Below are 23,384 nucleotides of genomic sequence, written 5' to 3' on the forward strand. Positions count from 1 at the left end.
TGCTGGTATGCTGGTTTTTTCAGCAGGGTTCATACTATACAGTATCTACTGTTTAACGGTCAGTAAGTAGGTACTTCATCTCATTCAGTACGTACTGTACAGTATGCGGTTTCAGACGCAGCCCAGGTTTGGTGAGCTCATTAAGCTTTGAACTTCATAGACAGGTGCATCCAATCATGAGAAAAGATATTTAAGGTGGCAAATTGCAAGTTGTTGTTCTCTTTGACTCACCTCTGAAAAGTGGCAACATGGAGGCTTCAAAACAACTCTCAAATGACCTGAAAACAAAGATTGTTCAACATTATGGTTTAGGGGAAGGCTACAAAAAGTTATTGCAGAGATATAAGCTGTCAGTGTCCACTGTGAGGAACATAGTGAGGAAATGGAAGACCACAGGCACAGTTCTTGTTAGGACCAGAAGTGGCAGGCCATGTAAAATAGTAGAGAGGCAAAGGATGGTGAAAACAGCCCACAGACCACCTCCAAAGAACTACAACATCAACTTGCTGCAGATTGGGTCACTGTGCATCATTCAACAATTCTGCACACTTTGCACTTTGATGCAAAAGAAGCCTTTTCTGCACACATGCCACAAATGGAGTCGCTGGAGGTATGCAAAGGCACATTTGGACAAGCCAGCTTCATTTTGAAGTAAGGTACTGCAGAGGTACAAAGATTGAGTTATTTGGTCATTGTGGCGTTATGCATGGCAGCAAAAGAACACTGCGTTCCCAGAAAAACACTTGCTACCCACAGTAAAATTTGGTTGAGGTTCCATCGTGCTGTGTGGCCAGTGCCGGTACTGGGAATCTGGTTAAAGTTGAGGGGCGCATGGAATCCACTCAATATCAGCAGATTCTTGAGAATAATGTTGAGAAATCAGTCACAAGTTGAAGTTACGCCGGGCTGGATATTTCAACCAAGTTGAAATATCCAAGTCAACGACACAAGTCAACGACCCAAAACACTGCTCAAAATCCACTCAGGCATTTATGCAGAGGAACAAGTACATTCTGATATGTTCTGGAATGGCCATCCGAGTCCCCAGACCTGAGTATCATTGAACATCTGTGGGGTGATTTAAGCGGGCTGTCCATGCTCGGCAACCATCAAACTAATCAACATTGCATAGTACCCTAGCCTGGTTAGCCAGACCTACATCAAGATGTAAGGTCTGGCAACTCTTCACACAAACGGCTCAATGCAAGGGGCGGGATATAAGGTTGTCCCTCAAAATGCCTCTGCACGCAATAGGATAGCGATATGACGGATCAGAGCAACGAAGAAGGTGACGTAGTTACCGTAACCAGTCGGCAAAACTCCAAACACATCTTTCTTGCTTAAAAAGGACTTCAGTAGGGTTTATTTGCTCTTCTCTCAAAGAAAAACATAAGTCTAAGTCCTCCAGAGTCGCGGCCAAAGCCGCTTCAAAAGATAGCTGTTCGCCAGCAGCAGCAGCCATTCTCTGTTTTCAAGTAGGAACCGTTGCAGCTCTGTCGTCATCATGTTAAGCCCGCCCCACAGACGCTACACACGATGTGATTGGCCTGACCAAATTTTGGTTTTTGGACCGGTTAAGTGTATTGTGAGTGCCTAGACTAAACCCTGGCAGCAAATATATTTTGCGGCCGCTAGGGTGCGTCTAGATTTCTAGGCTAATAGTACCCCACATTTGGTTTAGTTTGGGTCGGATCAGCTTACTTTTGGAAGCTTTTCCATTGGATGCAGGACGTAGTACCTGATAATTTTTTTATTACCACCTCGGTTGAGGTTCCAAGCGATCGGAGCTGATACCAGACGTGACGCGAAAACACCATAGATCACTGATTGGCCTGAGAGAATCGTCACTACCAGCGTCATCGCTATAATGTAAAGATTAGCTTTACCTTAGTGCTAGCTTGCGCTGTCTTGAGCAAACATGTTGTCATCTGTGCTCTGCTATAAGTCCCCAAACTCCCATTTAGCGATGAAAAACATTCACAGGTTGAGAACCAGGAACACCATATCAGTTTTATCCAGACTTGCAGTTTGTAGCTGCACATTCGCAACGCACGTGCGCATTATATGTGTATATGCAACTTAAATGAGACTCAGTGGAGCGGAGCGCTTTGACTGACAACGCCACCAGTGTTTATACAGAAACTGTCATGTGATACAAAGGTAGTGATAAACACGATGTGCAAACATCTTTGTGGTGGTCAGTTTTGATTGTATATAATCAAAAATAATAAATAATAAATGAATGTATGGGGATATTTAGCATTCCAACAACGCTCTCACTTGTATGCTACAGCAGCAGGCAGGGCAAATATAACAACACGCCTATAATCCCTCCCACTGCAAAGTGTTACTAAACTCAATGGAAAAGCTGACCAGTCCAAAGTGAGGTGAGCTGACCCGACCTGACTCAAACCAAACCGTGGGGTACTATGCAATGGAAAAGCGCCATAACTGAACTGGAGAGGTTTTGAAGGAGGAATGGTGCAAAATACATTCATCCAGAATCAATACGATCATTACAGGCTATAGGAAGTGTCTAGAGGCTGTTATTTTTGCTGAAGGAGGCTTTACTAGGGCAGTTGTAGCCTAGAGGCTTTTACTAGTGCAGTTGTAGCCTAGTGGTTGAGTGCCGGGCTTGTAACCCGAGCATTGCCGGTTCGAGGCTCACGACTAGCGGCACCTTAAGCGCTGCAGGGATAGCTGCCCACCGCTCTGGGTGTTTGTGTGTTCACGACTTGCAGTGCGTGTGTTCACTATTCACTGGATGGGTTAAATGCAGAGGTCACATTCCAAGTACGGGTTACCATACATTGACAAATACTCACTTCACTTCACTACTAAATACTGATGTGATTTCTGAGTGCCCAAATTTATGCCCCCTGTCTAATTTCGTTTTCATGCATATTGCACATTTTCTGTTAATCCATTAACCATAATTTCACTACTGAAATATTATTGTGTCTTTTAGTTATTTGACAGAGCCAAAAGAAATTGCTAATCCAAACAGCCAAATATTTATAAATGAAAATCATGGAAATTGTCAGGGGTGCCCAAACTTTTGCATATGACTGTATATTTAAAACATTTTTTTTATATAAATAAAAAAATTTGCCATATGAGTGCACATTTTAAAATTCTACTATATTTGTAGTTTCAGTTAGCATGCTAATCAGTTAGCTCATGCATTCTCTAGGTTAGCATGCTAATAACATAATAATGATATCAAAATGTTGAAATGGTTTTTATGTTTTGATATGCTAGACTCTTGATGATAATGAACTACAAACAGCTTGGGGATAAGGTGTTCAACAAGAGTGAAGTATAAAATGGACCTGCAGTTGAGACAGTGCAAAGAAGTGATATACCGTACACAAATCCTCCATTAGCATGACTGTCGGAAAGAGTATGAGCTCTATTGAAGGTCTAATCAGATCTTAACCACATGTCTATAATATGTTTGAATATGAAAACAACAGAGCTCGCATTGATATGTCTCAGTGGTTGAAGCTGTGGCTGTAGATTATCAAGTGTGAAGTCTTGCACTGTCTGAATTGCATAAGGCCGTGTAAATAAGCAGATACGTGTTTGAGATCACCTCGTGTTCCCTCAGGCACCTTGGGCAAGGTGACACTATCAGATATCATTTGAATCTAAACACGCTTTGCTCAGTCTGCCGAAGAAAAAACACTCATTCTGTTTGTTGTTCTCTGCTCTCTCTGTATCTAATCTATGAGCGTCCCTGCCCATTTTATAATGGAATAAGTTTCTGTCACTGCCCTGATGTTTTCATCAGTTCTGCCACGCTTACTGACCTTCATATGTCCTGTTTGTGTCTCTCTCACTTTTCCTGTCTTTCTTACTGTCGCTGTCTCTCTCTCACATTGTCCCTCTCTCTCTCTATTTCACTTATACCCTCTCTTCCTGTCTCATTCTACTCACTTCATTCTTTTTTGTACTTTTCTTTTTCGTTTATTTCCATTTTAATCCCTTATTTCTTAATCTTTATCCTCTTATTTTTCTCTCTGTTGTCTTATGTTATTTTCTCATCTTCTTGCGCTCAGGTGGTGTGTGTATTGCTCAGTCTCTGAAGATCCCAAGAGAGCCCAGACTCGGAGAGTTCGACAAGATTATTCTGCGCCTGCTGGAGACCCCAAATGCTCGTGCTGTTGTAATGTTTGCAAACGAGGATGATATCAGGTGTGCTTATCACTTTACTTGCTTATTATTTTACCTTGTGTAAGTGACACATTCACTGATGCACAAGCAGGCAATACATTGAGAGTCAGGTGTGTGTAAACTTTTTAATTAAATGATCAGTATACACTGAATGGTTTTTAAAGGGTCCCATACATAACCTCATTTAAATGCGGGAGTGAATCCTTTAAATAGTCAATCTATGTGTGTACGGAACGAGACTTTTTTCAGACTATTTTCAGTCATTCATTTTCAATGAGAGGCGGCGACGAGTCAGGTGTGTGTAAGCCGCACGTCATAGACCATGTGAGCGCAAAGGATAGTTGAAATCAGCTAAACTTTATGGTAATTGGCTATGACGTGGTTCGGCGGCAACCAATCGGAAGGCGGAAACGTTTGGCGGCAACCAATTGGAAGTCGGAAACGTTCAGCGGCATCCAATCGGAAGGCGGAAACCTCTGCTTGACAGAATGAATAATTCGCACTTCATGCCAGAGAATGCATTCGTGCGTCAGAGCATCCGCTACACTTTTTTTATAGCATTGTTGGCAGTGTAGCCAGAGTGTTTTTCAACGCTCTTGTCGGCGGCGGTGTGAACGTAAAGTAAATGTAGATTCACATTATAAGTGACTTTGTCGCTGTGTCACTAAGTCTCTAAATCTGGTTGTCATAAGCAAATGAGTAACGTCCACTCCAGTAACTGACGAGAGACGGATGACGTGAACTCCACTGCTTTGTTCTCATTGGTAGTTGCTCCTCAAAGTTGCTCATAATTTGCATAAAGTTAAGCATTTCCCAGCTTTGTTGCGCGACTGGACGCGCCCCATCCGGTCACCAACGGTCACTGTCGCTCTGAGGGTAATCCGCGCGGTGTTGTTGTAGTAATATCCATATTTAAAACTTTATTAATGTAAATAACTACCTTCCGGTAGCGCCGCCATCTTAGTCGCGTCCGCATTCAGGATGAGAGCTTATGCAGCCTACGGAGGCTACTCTGCTGCTGCTCTGTGCCCCCGCCCTCCGAATTTGTCATACGTCACTAAGAAAAGTGCATACACTACGCTAGTACTCTCTCCTGAATACAGAGGAGTCTAAGATGGCGGCGCTACCGGAAGGTATTTATTTTCATAATAAAGTTTTAATATGGATATTTCTACAACAACACCGGGCGGATTACCCTCAGAAGACCTTTGTTTATCATACTGGAGCTGTTTAGATTTATTTTGTGAAGGATGGACGCACTTTTTTGGAATTGAAGGTTGTGGACCCCGTAACATTACATTTAATCAACCGAAAGATCTAAAACATTTTCTAAAATATCCAAAAATGTGTTTGTCTGAAAAACTGATGGACATATGCAACTCGGACAGCTTGGGGGTGAGTAAATCATGGGCTTAATATCATTTTTGGCCGAACTATCCCTTTAAAGGTACACACATGAAATTCTTTTTTGTTTCCACCCAAATAAGGGCAATTTTGGACATGCTATAACAAATAATCAGTGGGGTATTTTGAGCTAAAACTTAACAGACACAGACTTATATTACATATTGTAAAAATAGGGAAAATATGTGCCATTTAATTATGTCCTCCTTAATCCATCGGATTTTCTTTCTTTGTATATATTTTTGTGAATGGATTAGGCTGTTACTAATCTAGTCTTTTAAAAAAGTTATTATTTAATAACATATGCTTTAGCTGTTGGAAAAGTCAGCATAGAAGAAGTTTGAGGACAAACCACGTATGGTACTAAACCTCCATTTCCACAGAAATGGCTGGCAGATGATGCAGTCAGGCTGTAAGTATTGCTCTTAGGGGAAAACTTGAAGAATAGATGAAGTCAGCTATTTCTAATAATGTGCCACCTACGGCATGAAGAAAACTCATTTTACCATAATCCAACATTCTGAAAATTTTTGACGAAATTTCTTTTACCTGTGGCACATTACTTCACTATCCTGTATTCCCGAAAGCCAATGACCTTCTAATCCTCAAAAATGATGTCCTTTGGAAGCTTGTTTATTAAACTGCCAAACCAGGGGCAATTTTCAAATTTTAAGTGTATCTAAAATGGCACATTGATGACCTCAGATAGCCTGAATGAATCATGACTCGTCTGTCTAAACGGCACTGATTATCACTCTTACATGTTTTGTTTGATGGTCTTTCAGACGTGTCCTGGATGCTGCGAAGCGCAACAACCAAACAGGTCACTTCTTGTGGGTGGGATCAGACAGCTGGGGCTCAAAGATATCTCCTGTCGTTCAGCAAGAAAGTGTGGCAGAAGGCGCTATAACCATCCTACCAAAAAGAGCATCTATAGAAGGTAAAATGCACCATTAAGGTCGAATTCACAGTTAGGAAATGCTATCGGGGATGAATCAAGATTTATTATTATTAAATATTTCAACAGTTAGAAATCATTCTTTATGAGTATAACATCTATAAAATGATTTATTCAAGTAATCAGACTTGTCAACAATGTGAATATCTCAATTGTGAAGATCTAAAATTCAATTCTTCACTTTAAAGGGGACATATCATGAAAATCTGGCTTTTTCCATGTTAAAGTGTTATAACTGGGTCCCATACCTATAAAATGTGAAATAGTTCAACCCAGTTACTTAGTTTTGGTAAACCATTCTCTTCAAGCATGTGAAAATAGGTAATTGAAATTTGGCTCCCCTTGTGATGTCAGAAGAGGATAATACCGCCCCTTAATCTACACTATTTATCCACGGCACTGCCATTTAATGCAGAGATCAACTCATTTGCATGTTAAAGGACACGCCCACAATGAAAAAAATTTGCTCACACCTACAAAGTGGCAACTTTAACATGCTATAATAAATTATCTATGGGGTATTTTGAACTAAAACTTCACATGCATACCTTGAGGACACCAAAGATTTATTAAAAGACTTATAAAGTCTTGTGAAATGTCCCCTTTAAATAGTTCATACTTATAATAGCAAATAAAAAATCAGTTAGCAGCTTAGAGCAATGTACCGTCCCAATGCTTGTTCACTCTTTTTCAGCCTTTGACAGATATTTCAAAAGTCGCTCCTTGTCCAACAACCGACGGAACGCTTGGTTCGCCGAGTTCTGGGAAGTAAACTTCGGATGCAAGTTGGGAATGCATGGCAAGCGTCCTGGAAGCCCCAAGAAATGTACTGGTAAGAACCGGTTTCGTATTACAGTTTCACAAGCTGTTGCGAGTTCTCCTCTGCCTGGGAGGCAACGCACTCCATCATGTTGACGTCTGATTGGATCTTGAGGATTCAATGTTTCTGCTGGATGCGAAGATCAATGAGAAGATCCTGTTTAGACAGGAGCCGATTAAGCCTGAGAACAAACAGGAGAGTCTTAAACTTAGCACTCTTCCCTTAATTGACGGAAACAAATGCTTGCACGCATGCATTAATGCATTATACTTTCACGGCAATCTAAATGTCCTGCTAATTGATGGACTTGAGTTGTTAAAGCTTTGCTGGGTCAGAGTCGTGGTATAGGGGTCAGTCTACTGTATACATTAAGTTGTGGTGCTCACATGGGCAATGGATCATGAATCCAGTTGTTTGCTGATCCTGTTTTTATCAAAATAAACACCGAAGATATTTAATTACTTTAATTTATTTGCACCATATGTGACACTACCTGTGAAAACCCAACTAAAGTCATTTTTTGATAACATTTTGTGAAAATATAGCCTTGATAGCTTTAATATTGACAGAGAAGGTCATGACAAAGATTGAAATCAATGTAAAATCAATGAGTGAAATCAAACTTTAATGCTTCTCGATCTCATAATTAGATTATGAGACTTTATCGTGGATTTCACAGACAGGGTTACATACTGTACAGTATAATAACACTGCATAGTGCAAGACCTACATGTGTTCCCGTAGCTCAGTTGGTATAGTATTGCATCAGAAATGCGAAGGTTGTGAATGATCATAATCAGCATTGCTGGTTCACTTAACTTCTACTGTCCGCTCCCCATTTTTCCTCATCTTCCGACTTCTCCTCGTCTCTCCTCTTCCTTGTTTCGCCTCATCTCTACTCCTCATCTCGCCTTACCCTGTTTCTTTTCATGTCCTCTCCTGTCCTTGTCCTGTCTCCTTTTGTTTATGCTAATCTCACCTCTGCTCTACTCCATATCTTTCCAGTGTTTCCCTGCTTTTCAACTTGCTTTTTCTATCCCTCTATCTATTCTTCATGGATCAATCTCACCCTTCTCCCCGTTCATCTTTTCTGTCCACTCCCTGTTTCTCCTCATCTTCTCTCCACCCCACATCTATCATCTCCCAATTTCTCCAAATCTTCTTACTCTTACTCTTAATGTATCCCCACACTGTTTCTTCTCCTCCCCTCTGTGCTCCTCCTTTCATCTCTTCATCTCTTTTCCATGCTTCATGTGTTGAGCTAAAGCAGATGGACATTCTGGGTCTTTTATGAAAGCAAAGTTATTGTTCTTGCACGGTGATTTGACATAATGAGAATAATTACATAGCGATGGATTTGACACATTGCTCTCTCTTTCTCTCTCTCGCTCGCTCTCTCTCTCTTCTGAATGATCTGTGAGAAGATGCTTTGACTACGCTTCACTACAGATGGATGCCTCTGTCAACAGCACGTTGGCAGAAATGCTGATTATGATCATCTATTCCTTAAAGAAGTATGAAAGGAGAGAGCTATTAAGCCACGACAAAAAGATGCTCTTTTTATCACATAACAAAAACAGATGCTGAGAGATTCCAGCTGTCGGGCTGTGCGACGTTGGTGCTTAGAAAATGCAGATTTGAATAAACACAAGCATGCATGCCTGAATACACATGCACATACTGGTGCACTCATTTTCAACTACTTAATTTAAAGGGACACTACACTTTTTTAAATATGCTAATTTTCCAGCTCCCCTAGAATTTAACGTTAGATTTTTACCGTTTTTGGAATCCATTCAGCCGATCTCTGGTTCTGGTGGTACCACTTTTAGCATAGCTTAGCATAATCCGTTGAATCTGATTAGACCATTACCATCACGCTCAAAAATAACCAAAGAGTTTTGATATTTTTCCAATTTAAAACTTGAAACTTCTGTAGTAACATCGTATACTAAGACCGACGGAAAATTAAAAGTTGCGATTTTCTAGGCCGATATGACTAAGAACTATAATCTCATTCTGGCGTAATAATCAAGGACTTTGCTGCTGTAACGTGGCTGCAGCAGGCGCAATGATATTACGCAGCGCCTGAAAATAGTCCCCTTGGTATCTTTGAAAAGCAGTGGGACTATTTTCAGGCACTGTGTAATATCATTGCGCAATAAGTGGAATCTAAAGCCCTTTTCACACAGAGATTACGGAATATACACGGAAAATGCATCCGGGATTTGTCGAGGATCGTTTGATTTTTGGTTCATTCACACTGCCAATGATTTTTACGGAACCTGTGCGTGCATTCACACACGTCTTAAAGATCGCGTAAAGACACATATTTAAAGTCCTGCACTTGGATGCATTTTTATTTTTGACAAGATAAGGAGCACGTGATTTGCGGGATGTGTTTGAATTTACATAGAAGCTTCTCTGCCAATTTTACGGAAATCAAACGGATCAAAGTGCTGTGTGAATGGGGTTTAATATAAATATTTTAACGTAATTGCCATTGTTATTATACATTTAAAGATGTTCATGAATTAATGATTTTTATGGAGACATTTCCACGCCCCTAAACATGATGCGGCACAAAGCGAAAAGCAATTGTTTGATTGGTTTTCAGTCATTTGGCCTCTTGGGCGATCCTTTGCTATTCAAAACAGCTCTGGTTCCCAGACCTTCACTATAAAGGTTACTTCGGTAGATAAAACAAGTCATTTTAAAGGCAGGAAAATTACTGTATTTAAATTAAAGATTATAAATCTTTATTCTATATATAAAATGGCATTTATAACAAGACCAGGAACATTTATTAAAGATTATTTTAGACTTTAGTAGCTTTAGTCTTACTCTGTTCTTTTTATATGGGCCAAGTCTATTTACCTGATCTATGATGCATTGCCGAGTCTGTTGCAGCATCACTCATAGACTACCAATTGCGAATCAGAACAACCAACAGCAGTTATATTTAGTAGAGCAGTGATACTTCCTCGCCTGGGCTGTTAGGCGAGGTAGCAAGCCGTGAGAATGCATCAGTTCTCTTTGGGGGATCTCCGTCACGGAATTCACTTAAAATGCGGCCCGATTTAGACTTCATAAACTCACCATGTGCTAAATTCAGAGCGAAAATGGACTTGAGCGGTACATAAAAACAAACAAATTGTCTTAGTCCTTGAAAAAATCCACAAGCTTTAGAAGACGTATGTAGTAAGATGCTGTTTCAATCCTAAAGGGATGTAAATGCATTACATAAACGGTTCACCTTAGCAACTGCTTAGCGATACCTTGGCAACCACCCAAAGATGCTGTAGCATTGTGGCAGTGACTTTAACTCGAGCAAGCACCAGTCACAATTTCTTCAGAAAATATAAAAATCCAAAAGCAGAATTTGAAGGCACATCCCCTGATACCTATTTCAGATGACTTGAAAACTCCAATTAACATTACGCATCCGGCTTTTTCTGGCTCGAGATTTACATTTATGCTGACTGCAACCTTTCAGCCAGAAATATTTAAGAACACAGCAGTCTTTGCCGTTTGATGACTATCTATAGGAACACTTTGGCCTAACCCCAGGTAAAAGATGTCAGGCTAATACGACTGCATTCACAAAATGTGCGGCGATGGGTTTGCTGAAGAGAGATTTTTGGGGAGTCAGCTTGTCAACTAAAGAATTGCTTTTTTGGCTAGAAAGGAATGGAGTTTGAAAGCAGCATACATGTGTTAAACTTCTCTGTGGTATTGAGGAAGGCAGCAGCGGTCTGTATTGATTTTATGATCAGGCAGAGATTGAGGTTTGGTGGAGCTGGTTGTCTGTGGAGTAATGATATAATGAGAAACCACTGATTCAGCATTGAGTCGTGTGTGTGTGTGTGTGCGGAGAGAGCAAAGAGAGTTCATCTTATATTCCATGAATATAAAATTAACCCTATATGCTCTGCAGAATTGGCTTTTACTGTACATGTTGGACATGTATGTAGGACATGTGTCTCTATATATGGATGTCTGTCGCTTTGAGACATATCTGATGTGTCCTTCGTATTAGATCAGACATGGCAGGGAAGCTAATGGAGTTTGAATTTGTATTCGGTTACATTAGCTTTTTACTACACATGATATGCAGGCAATACTGTAGTGTGTTGAAACAGTAGGAGAGGCTGGATGATCAGGAATTCCATGTAAATATGGGATTTGTCATTTAAAATTAATTTTCATTTTTTTTAGTTTTTTTTGACAACATTCAAGTAAAGTGAAAAAATATACTGTGCGTTTGGCACCTATATTGTATATGGCAGGTGGGACTCCAGGGACTCGTGCAGGCTGGATGAACAGGAATCCCATGTAAATATGGGATTTGTCATTTTAAAGAAATATTCTTTTTTTTTTTTTGACAACATTTGAGTAGCGTAAAAAAATTAGACTGCATTTGGCACCTATATTGTATATGGCAGGTGGGACTCCAGGGACTTGTGTAGGCTGGATGAACAGGAATCCCATGTAAATATGGGATTCGTCATTTTAAAGGAATATTACGTTTTTTTGGGGGGTGTTGGCAATGTTCGAATAACGTGAAAAAATAGACTCTGAGTTTGGCACCTATATTGGCAGGTGGGACTCCAGGGACTTTTGTAGGCTGGATGAACAGGAATCCCACGTAAATATGGGATTTGTCATTTTAAATTAAATTTCCGTTTTTTGAGGTTTTTTTTACAACATTCAAGTAAAGTGAAAAAATAGACTGTGCGTTTGACACCTATATTGTTTATGGCAGGTGGGACTCCAGGGACTCGTGGAATCTGGATGAATAGGAATCCCATGTAGATATGGGATTTGTCATTATAAAGGAATATTCAGTTTTTTGGGATGGGGTTTTGACAACATTCGAGTAGCGTGAAAAAAATAGACTCTGCGTTTGGCATCTAAATTGTATATAGCAGGTGGGACTCCAGGGACTCGTGTAGGCTGGATTAATAGGAATCCCATGTAAATATGTGATTTGTTATTTTACAGGAATATTCCGTTTTTTAGTTTTTTTTGACAACATTCAAGTAACGTGAAAAAAATAGACTGTGCGTTTGGCATCTATATTGTTTATGGCAGGGGGGACACCAGGGACTCGTGCAGGCTGGATGAGCAGGAATCCCATGTAAATATGGGATTTGTAAATTGAAAGGAATATTCTGTTTTCTGGCGGGGGGTTTACAACATTCGAGTAACATGAAAAAAATAGACTGTGCGTTTGGCATCTATATTGTATATGGCAGGTGGGACTCCAGGGACTTGTGCAGGCTGGATGAGCAGGAATCCCATGTTAATATGGGATTTGTAAATTGAAAGGAATATTCCGTTTTTTGGGGGGGGTGACAACATTCGAGTAAAGTGAAAAAATAGACTGTGCGTTTGGCACCTATATTGTATATGGCAGGTGGGCCTCCAAGGACTCGTGTAGGCTGGATGAATAGGAATCCCATGTAATATGGGATTTTTCATTTTAAAGGAATATTTCCTTTTTTTTTTGACAACATTCGATAACGTGAAAAAAATTGACTGTGCGTTTTGCACCTATATTGTATATGGCAGGTGGGACTCCAGGGACTCGTGCAGGCTGGATAAACAGGAATCTCATGTGAATATGGGATTTGTCATTTTAAAGGAATATTTCGTTTTTGGGGGGGTTTGACAACATTCGAGTAACGTGAAAAAAATAGACTGTGCATTTGGCACCTTTATTGTATATGGCAGGTGGGACTTCAGGGACTAGTGTAGGTGCGAAGAGTTTTGATGTAGGACCAGCTACGCCCACATTTGATATTTTTACAGGTGCATGGATGCTAATAATCCAGCACAGGTACAAGTATCCTGAGGCTATACGCTGAACGGACCCTCACCGGGCCCTGAGTAGGCACAAGCTTATACATCTCAAGTTAATAGCTCTCATATCTCCTCACTGGTACCCATGCTGACTGAGAGCACCAAACAGGCGACTCGTTTGAGGACTAAATCGGGCACGGCGGTAGGAGTGCTTATACAGGAGTGTCAACAAAACACGTACAGTATGTTCCCTCATCAAGAAGTGGGTATTGGTGCATTCGCAAGTTCTGAAAATGGAATCGAAAGGTCAATCAAAAGTCAAAAACTTTGGGCGGAATGCTAATGTAACATCTCTGAGCGAAAAAGACAATCATTAGACTTTTTAATGCCTCTGGTTGCCGGGCATAAGGTGGGCAGAGGGTTGGTGTCCTTGATACATTGTTCTCCAGTTCAAAATAGCATGTAATTTCCCACACTATCATTTAGGGTGGTTGGTGAACTCGCTTGCGTGTGTTTTCCTGGCTGTGTTAAGGACTGTTCTGTCATAATTAGTGTTTAGTGCAAACTTCCACTTCACCGGGGATTAGAGGAGACCGTGATCATTGTCAGACAATTCATTTGAGAGAACACTTTTCATAATGACTTTGAATTACCTGTGCGAGTGCCCTCTGCGACTTTTAGAAAATGGGGCCAAGTGAATTTTACTCTTAGCCAAATGGCCTCACCTAGACAGCCGAGAACAAGAGTACTGTAGCAATGTTTTTCTCTTTCCTCTCTTGTGAAAAAGAAGAAAATCATGCATTTTCTTTGTTTAACCCTTGATTAATTCCTCAGACACATATTTTACATCTTATATTTTTAGATACAATCTTTACTTCAGTAGATGTGATTATGATAGTCAATTTGCATGCAAGAGTTTGGAAATTTATGGAAATATAAATGCCAACTGAGGTTGCATTTAGACATTTTTACAAAATTTAAGCCATTTTCTAATTTACTACATTTTAACATTTTTTTAAGAAAATGCGAGGGATTGCCTGTGCATTTGTTACATTTAAGCTTTGCCAGGGCCATATTTGGGCCAGAAATTACCCAACCCAACCTGATGGGTTGTAATTTAATCTACCCTGGGTTGTTTCAACCCCAAATGTTGGGTCAAATATAAAAATTTTCTTGATCAAATTTAACCCATCGGCTGGGTTTGAACCCTTTTGACCAAGCGCTGGGCTGAAAATAACCCAGCATTTTTACACTAAGATGTTCTGAGGGGTTTTAAAGGTGATTGTTTATTCGACAAGTCACACCCTCAAATATGTGCTCCTAATTTTCTTGTTCAATTTATGCATGCAACCATAAAATGTATAGCTTGAATGCACTATAAGTCAGTCTGGATAGAAGTGTCTTCAAGATGCATACGTGTACACACAGTAAACATTGGTAATATCATTTATATAATATGTATATATAATGGATATATGGTAATATGATTTGTTTTTTATAATTGTGTTGCCTCTGAACATCAGGGGAGCTAACAGGGGGCAAAAATGTTTACTTTTAAAATAATGCTTGAGTAATTAAAGGCAAATTATGGTAGTCATTATTTGTAAGGGCGCAGGCATAGATTGGCTGATGACTCAGCATAGGACTATAAAATGTGCATTACTGCAGCATTTCAAGAATACAGGCACTGTTTGTATATAGCAGTGAACAGCAGTCATGTTTTCCATTAACACATTTTTTATATATAATTAGACTATATGAATGGATTTAAAGGGGCCATGTTTTACATTTTTTGTTACTTTACTTAACGTAATGTACTGTACAAGAAATGCATAAATGTAATGACCATTTTCACACTGACTCTAGCCCTTTCCATTTGTTTCTGTAACTTTAAGAATTATGTATGTAAATTGCCTTTATGATTATCTATTATAAACTGGATGTGGTATTGGAAAAATCATTCCTACCAAGCTGAATACTGAATAGATGTTAATTTGTAAATGTGGGCAGATACGTCATAGTTTTTGTGTGGATCAATTGGTAGCATGGTGCTAGCAAAGCCAGTGCCATGGGAATGCACATCCTGAATGCAGTGCAGGTCACTTTAAATTTATTTAGAAAGAGCAAGACACTTCTTACGCATGTATCATTCGTATTTTGCGCCGGCGCACAGCGTGTTTTTCCCTCCACAGAAGCACGTCGGCAAACTAGGGAATGAACTTGCGCTCCCTGGGTGGTTCAGCGCAAAAAAAGAGGCGTGTTCCAGCGCAAACCATCCCTGATGCTATTTTGCAGTTTCAAAAAACAATTGCGCCACTGACCAGAAAAAAAAAGTTTAAAGTCAGTGGCGTGTTGCGCGTTGTTCATTATGCTATTTTAAGGGCGCATGCTTGACCATAATGTATAGCTTGCACAACGCGCACACACTTTGCATCTAATCTACACAGATGCAACAGTTATTTTTGCAAATCATAAATTGTTACACTTAAAAATATTAATACACGAGATAAGGGAAATCATAGTGGTGAGCATTGTGGTGATAGTTTTTATTTATTCTCATGCAAATAACGATTAAAATATTTTCATAAGTTTGTTGTGTGGCTGTATTACGTTTATTTTATGTAAATAATAATTAAAATGTTTTCATAAGAAACCTTAATGTATATGAACTTGATTTGTAAGAGTACTTTGGGGTTGGACCTTGCTTGCGTTTCTTGGGTCCGATTTCAAAGCCCCCAAACCCTTTCAGCGGTGAGGGTGGACGCAGCAATGTCCTCTGCTGGCGTCTGTGTAGAGGCAGATCCACCTACCGTTACACGGCGTGCCCGATTTATGCTGGGGCAACGATGGGGATGCCAGCTGATGAGACAATTGTGGCTATTTCCTCTCACGCCTGTTTAACCTACGCTGATTTGAGCAGGTTTCTCCTATCCCCATACAAAACAACTTCTCTGTCTTTGACGTGGGTCTCCTCGTCTGTGAACCGCTCCTGGCGTGCACCTGGTAAATCCGTCATAATAATAGCAACCCGCCATGGAACTTGCGCCCTTGCGTTTAAAGGGAATGTTGGATAGCATTCTGATTGGTTTATTTGACGTTACGCCCAAACCACACCTATGAATAATGAACCTACTTCAGACAAACCCCTTATTGATTTGCGCCCGGCGCAAAAGTTATTCCTCCCGCCGGGAAAATAGCAACAGCACCCAAGATCCGCCCACAAACTCACTTGCGCGTTGCGCTTCGCACTTGCGTCTCAGATCGTTAAAATAGGGCCCTATGAGTATGTCACCATGCCTTCTTTACTATAAAAACCTCCATTGCATTGATCGTTGAATTCAGGCTAACTTGTTACTTATTCAAATCCCATAATGAAAATCTATACTCTCCAGCCTTATCAGAATCTAGAGCAGTCTGATAACATTTTTAATTTCCATCATTGCATCCCAGCCAGAAGAATCCCAACGACCGTGCATTGAAACTATTTCTAATTACGCCCAATGGTCCGAGAAAATCTCAGACAATAATTTTTCAACTGTTATTAGTCAGTAAGTGTCTCACTGCTGGCTGTATGTCATTTCTTTCCCCAAATCCCATTAACGTTTAATTCTAGCGCACTAAGAGCCAAAACCCCTTTAGTGAATTCTCTGTAATGTCTGGGATTTACATGAAAGTGGCTGGCGAAGATGATCTGTTTAGTAGCACATCTTCCAGCCCTCGTGTGCACCTGCACGGTCTTTTGATATAAAAACCCTGACTTTGTTGAGGGTCTGAACTCTAATCCTGGTACTCATCTCTTGCTTTGACTCTAATAGCTTCTCGCCCTTTATAGTAGTGAAAAATGGGTGTCCGTAGATGACGAGCCAGCAAGCCAAAACTGCCTGTTAAGTGAAGGGCACTTGAAGACATTTCAAAAAGTATACCTTTGTCTGTGTTTTCTTGGAAGTAACAAAATTGCATGCTTTTTGCCAAATGTCTTTTGTGAGTCACGGCGGAATTGAATGGCTGACTCCTCGTTCGCCTCGCTCGCTCGTGGTACAAGGGGAGGAAAGCAAACCGTATTGTTGAAGTGTGCTGTCAAGTCGAGTGCATCTGATTTGAAGAATTTTGTAACCTTTATGAGACGTTCTGACAGCATGTTTACAGGAAGCATATATATATATATTATTTTGTCAGGTGGACAATATCTCTGATTACAAAAAATTGGTTTTTGAAGCTGTAAATTTCCTTGTTATTAGTTTTTCTTTGTGGCTAGATGGCAAATGTCACATTTAATCTGTTACACGCAAGGCTTGATTTGTGAACTATGAACATTTTGACAATTGAAGAAAATGCCACAGCTAGTCCTTACATGAAAATTACAGCTAATAATGGTGTGGGAATAGATCTGTAAGAAAAGAGCTAAAAAAAATAAATAAATAAAAAATCAAACGCCAAGGCCCAAAGAAATTATATATTACTCACATTTTGCTCTTTTTTGAGCTCAGTAATTTTCTTAGTTACATTTCATTTCAGTATCAAATGTGTTGTTGAGGGAATCTATTGAGAACTGTTTGAATCGACATATTAAAGCACAGTTGGAGACATGTGGCTGGATCTATCTGCACTCATTCACCACATCCTCCTGTTGAGCCTCAAGGCTATAGGTGTCTCTGTAACATCACTACTATGGTTTAGGTCTTACCTCTCAGGTAGGTCATTTAGAGTATCCTGGAGAGGTGAGGTCTCTGAACCCCAACGTCTCAATACCGGGGTACCTCAAGGCTCAGTCCTTGGTCCACTGTTTTTTTCTATGTAGATGACATCACTGGGTTCTGTCATTCAGAAAAAATGTCTTTTAGTACCACTCCTATGTGGATGACACACAATTCCACTTGCCGTTTCAGCCTGATAATCCCAAGGTTTCTGCCCGCATCTCAGCATGCCTGAGTGGCATCTCACTCTGGATAAAGGATCGTCATCTCCAGCTGAAGCTTGCAAAGACAGAACTGCTTGTCATATCGTCTGAGCCTAAGATTCATCACAATCTTTTTGTTCAACTTGATTCTTTGACCATTACGCCTTCGAGGACCGCAAGAAACCTGGGAGTGGTCATTGATGATAAGCTTCAGTTTCATGGAGCATTTTGCCAACACCGCTCGCTCTGATAGATTCATCCTCTACAACATTAGGAAAATTAGACCTTTCCTATCTGAGCATGCTACACAAGTCATAGTCCAGGCTCTTTTCCTATTTGGACTTGACTTTTGCAATGCACTACTGTCCGGCTCCCAGCCTGCACACCACACCCCTACAGATGATCCAGAATGTAGCGGCAAGAGTGGTCTTTAATGAGCCAAAGAGGGAGCATGTCACTCCTCTTTTTTTGTCAGGTTACACTGGCTTCATATAGCAGCTTGCATCAAATTCAAATCTCTGCTCCTGGCCTTTAAAACCACCAATGGGTCAGCACCCCCTTACCTTTACCCGCTTATACAGACTTATGTACCCTCTAGATCAGGGGTCTCCAACCTTTTTTCATTGGAGAGCTACTTTCTAAAAAGTAAAAGTGGTCGAGAGCTACTTGTGTCACGTTATACCTAAATTAGTGAGTTAATAGACACCGGTCTTTTAACTCACTGTGATTTGAACTCTTTTTTTTTTTTTTAAGTTGCCAGCCAGTGCCAGCATTTTTTCCTACTTTTCACAAAATTGTAATTCCTTCCAGAAAATGCTTTTCTTTAAACATAAACATAAGATACATCAAATAAAAGAACAGATCCTTTTAAACAACAACAACAAAAACTTTCCTGTTGTCTTTATTTATACTTTTTATCACCTCTTATACGGGTAGGATTTGTCCAAAAATACCACATTTTGAATAAAAAAATAAATTATTAAAGATCAGATATAGAAAGATGATCCAAACATAGAGTATTTACTGATTTGGATTCATAATAGGGATGTGCATGTATGTCACACGTTTGGCTCTCTGGTATCTCTTGACATTTGATGTTTAAATATGAGATGATAACCCATTGAACTTGTGACGACGACTTTATTTTCATTTTATCAAAAATGAATCCGAAAATGACAGCATCCATTTTTACCATAGTAACTCGAGATGTGCGCGGATCGTCCGGTTGCTGCGGCGCGGGCTTCACAGCGTTGCGCGGATCGTCCGGTTACTGCGGCGCGGGCTTCACAGCGTTGCGCGGATCGTCCGGTTGCCGCGGCGCGGGCTTCACAGCGTTGCGCAGATCGTCCGGTTGCCGCGGCGCGGGCTTCACAGCGTTGCGCGGATCGTCCGGTTGCCGCACTGCGGGCTTCACAGCGTTGCGCGGATCGTCCGGTTTCCGCGCCGCGGGCTTCACAGCGTTGCGCGGGTGCGCGATCTTATTTGTTTGTTTTTTAATCATACATGTTAAATTACTGATGTCATATGATACGCCGGTCTACACAGCTCAACGCAACGTCAAACACGTACCCAGTCTTTACCACCACAGGCGCTTGTAACAATAACCAGACATCCAAATGCGCCATAACCACAGAAAATAAAAAATAAATAAATAAACCCACGAGCGAGCTACCTGCAATTAAGAGGCGAGCTACCAGTAGCTCGCGAGCGACGTGTTGGAGACCCCTGCTCTAGATCCCTGCGCTCTACCGCCACACAATGACTTCTGGTGCCATCCCAAAAAGGGAAAAAAGTACTATTGCATACCTTCTTTGGTTCTGTTCCACATCTGTGGAATGATCTGCCGGTTTCGACAAGATCTGCTGACTCTGTAGCCGTCTTCAAGAATCGTCTGAAAACCCATCTCTTCCGCCAACACCTCACTTGCTAATGTCTTTTTCTATTTTCTATCTTATCTGTTGCTGTTGGAGTATATTATAGACTTATGTGACAATAGGTGAAAGCGCGTCTAGGTTATGTCATGATCCATATTTTAATCCATGTCCGGATTTTTATCCGAGCACCAATAGTCTATTTCAGCGTGAAAAGGCCATATAATAAATGAAAACAATTCCAAGCAGCATATCATCGTATTTTACAGGATTGTCACAAACAAATCCAAGTAATATTACCAAGGAGGATGAGACAGCAGAAATTTATTTCAATAAATAAAAATATTTTAAAAACTCCCCCCCCCTCTGAATTTTTCAAAAAAAGCACCCTACATATCTGTACCTAAATTGTACATATTAGGACTCTTCTTAAGGGTACATCCCAGTGACAGTTTTTGTACCATTTTTTCAGAATGTGTAGAGACAGCAGATGCGAGTTAAATACTGTGGGGTCTCTTTTTCGAAAGAAACATCTAAGAAGCTGGAGATTAAAATCTACATTTGCTCTCCACGTAATCTCATTACTATCTAGAAGAAACCTTTAAGTTATTAAATTGATCTCATTTGTCTTTTTTCTTCTCATATGCTGGTGTGTCAGTAGATTAATGGTAAAAATAATGATGTAGGGTTAGTAAAGCCAACGACCCTTGAGCAAGGCACACGAATGCACGGGCGCTCTAGGGAACCATGCCTGCAATTACTGTAATGAACTGTATAACTTTGGGAAAAATGTTGTTGGAAAATGGCATGTAACCAGATATTGTTCTCATTATGCCGCACAATAATTTTAACAAATGCTCTCATTACCATGATTTAGTTGAAGGATTATCATAATCTTTATTCTGCCTATATAAAACGTTGCTACATCCTTACTCCTATTTGGCTACTGTAGTTATTTCATCATTTCTGATGAAAGTGCTGTAAAGGTCAATCTCATCTTACTTATGGTATGCATCCCTTAATCTCAAACTTCACATGAATACCTGATTATTAAACATTAAAAGCCAATCAAAATTAGTGCCATTTGCACAGCATAGTAGTGGTCTTATAAATTATAAATTCAGTCACGTGCCCATCTTAGCTGTCTTCAATAAATGTCTTCAATGGAGTTTCTAGCTCAGATCTTTAAACCCCAAGTACTTTGCCACCCTCCCTCATACCTTCTTCCTGACAAGAAGCGGGGCAATATTACCATTGCATGCAAATGTGTGGCCTGATTTACATTCCCCTTTAATTGGAAAAGAAAAAGTATATATTTGGGAAATAGGATAATGCACCAACCTCCACTGTAGCAGAAACTGCATTATTGCCTTGGAGATAGCAAGATGCATCATTTTATATAACACTTGTAATGGACATGTGTTACTGTATGTAAGGTAAAATTGTGCATCTTGCTGTCTCTAAGGCAATAAAGGAGCTTTGCTGTTATGCAGTCAGCTACAGGAAGCTGTACATCCGCTTTCCCATTAGTAACAGTGTGAAATATTTTTTAAATTGACATTGGCAGGTATCCAAAGAAAACTCTGAGAGTCTACTGGATTGTAAATGAAGCAATACCCATCACCCCAGTGGCTTCAGTGCAGTTAAGAGTTTCTTATCTTCCTATGTCTTTGTCGGAGCAAAGTCTGTAAAAGACATCTTTGCTCCTTCTATCAGTTCTCAAGACAAAAACAGACAAGTCTTATGTCTCAAAGACAAGTCTTATGCCTTTGAGTTTTAGGAACTTGTACATGTATTAAGTTGTATTTTGGCGGTTATTATGTCTCTATTTGGATAGGACAGTACAGTGTTTGACAGAAAAGTATCACGCAGATAGTAGGGAATGGGTTTAATATAGGACTTTGAGTCGTGAATCTCCGGAGTTGCATCATTTGCACCATATCAGCACTGACCGCCTTTTTAGTTTTGATTCATTTTTTTAGTACCTTAGCTTTCTCTGAATACTGTAGCCAGACCCACAGACCACCTACTGTCCCTTTCTTTGATCACATCATGTGAATTTCATAAACCCAAAAATGCTGAATTAATTTCAACCAAGCGTTAGGTCAAAAAGGCAAAGTCGTTGGGGAAAACTAAAACAGAAAATGTTTATATTTGACCCAACAATGGGTAACTTGTAACATACATCAACTTGATGCAACCTGGACATGGGGTCACGGAGTGTTTTGGGTCTTTCAAGCATCATACACTCTCACCCAGGCGACCCAGCTGGGGTTGATCAGGTTGATCCCAACTTTGGAGGCAGCAGAAGTTGCCTCAAGGTGGTTGTGGTTAAATCACAACCACCTTGAGGCAACTTCTGCTGCCTCCATGACCTCATTGAAGGCCTTTAGCTTACTGGCCCCAACGATGCCCAGGATGTTTAAACCCTGCAGAGAGACTGGCCAGCAAACCCTTTGCATCTCACTTCAATAGGCTCCCAACACGCTCTCCACCCATTGCTCCGGCACTCCTCCACTAGCTCAGCATCTTTTGTCCTCTTCCTCTCATTGGCCTCCTTGATACGGCTCTTCCAGGGTAAGGTGAGTACCAGGAGAACAATCTTCTTGGAAGTCTCTGAGATTAGTAACATGTCAGGCCGCAGCTAAGTGATGGCATCAGTTTCTGGGAATTTCAGTTGCTTCTCCATATGGAACTCCCAGGCTCGTGAACAGAACAGATTATGCAGCCCTGGCAGCTGATGGTGGCTTCTCCCTAGTCCGGATGAAAGCAATGGTATTCTTCACTTGGCAGAGGCGCTTGCAGTGGCCAATTCCACGGCTGATGGTATTCGCTATGGCCTTTAGGACTTGATCAAGGCACCAATGGTATTCCCCTCGCCCAGTTCCTTCAAACAGTAGCTGAGTATGTGCTCCAGGGTCCCTCTCTTCAGGCAGAAGTTGCAGGCTGGTCACTCAACCTGCTGAACAGGTAAAAACAAACCAGTATAAGATAAATTACAACCCTACTGGTTGGGTTTGTCCCTTTTTGACCCAATCCTGGGTTGAAAATTACCCAGCATTTTTAAAGTGTATACAACTGAAAAGTGCTTACTCTGGCAAGCCCTAATCTGATTGGCGTTTCATCCGCGCATATACTGTTTAGCTGCTGTCTGTGTGCATCAAACCAAGCTAATATGCATCATTTAGATGAACAGCTGTTATGCTTGTGGTGCGTCTGGTAATTTATCAATCCTATGAAAAAACACCATTAGAAGTTATGTGTGGTGAGAAGTACGAAAGTGATGAGAAAATGTTAAACTAATCACTTCAGATTTATATTGCTCTTATGACAGTGGGTGAAATGTATTAGTGTTGACACCAGACACTTTAAAGTCATAATGTGTTCCTCATCAAGCTCCTACGTAGCAGTTTTATTTGATTACAAAACACTTGAAGAAATCCATCCACTTCT

At 40.5% G+C, this 23,384-nt stretch overlaps 1 protein-coding gene across 4 annotated transcripts in view; it reads left to right on the forward strand.

Moving 5' to 3' along the window:
• The window catches only part of grm8b (glutamate receptor, metabotropic 8b), a 192,303-nt gene that overhangs the window by 125,335 nt on the left and 43,584 nt on the right, over positions 1-23,384 (forward strand). For all 4 annotated transcript variants that reach the window (XM_073813231.1, XM_073813232.1, XM_073813233.1 and 1 more), the window contains exons 4-6: positions 4,062-4,197; positions 6,366-6,520; positions 7,233-7,370. In XM_073813231.1, the coding sequence (XP_073669332.1) occupies positions 4,062-4,197; positions 6,366-6,520; positions 7,233-7,370 (429 nt within the window). The remainder of the gene's footprint in view (positions 1-4,061; positions 4,198-6,365; positions 6,521-7,232; positions 7,371-23,384) is intronic.

Source organism: Paramisgurnus dabryanus, chromosome 23 (assembly GCF_030506205.2).
Source record: "Paramisgurnus dabryanus chromosome 23, PD_genome_1.1, whole genome shotgun sequence".
Lineage (NCBI taxonomy): Eukaryota > Metazoa > Chordata > Actinopteri > Cypriniformes > Cobitidae > Paramisgurnus > Paramisgurnus dabryanus.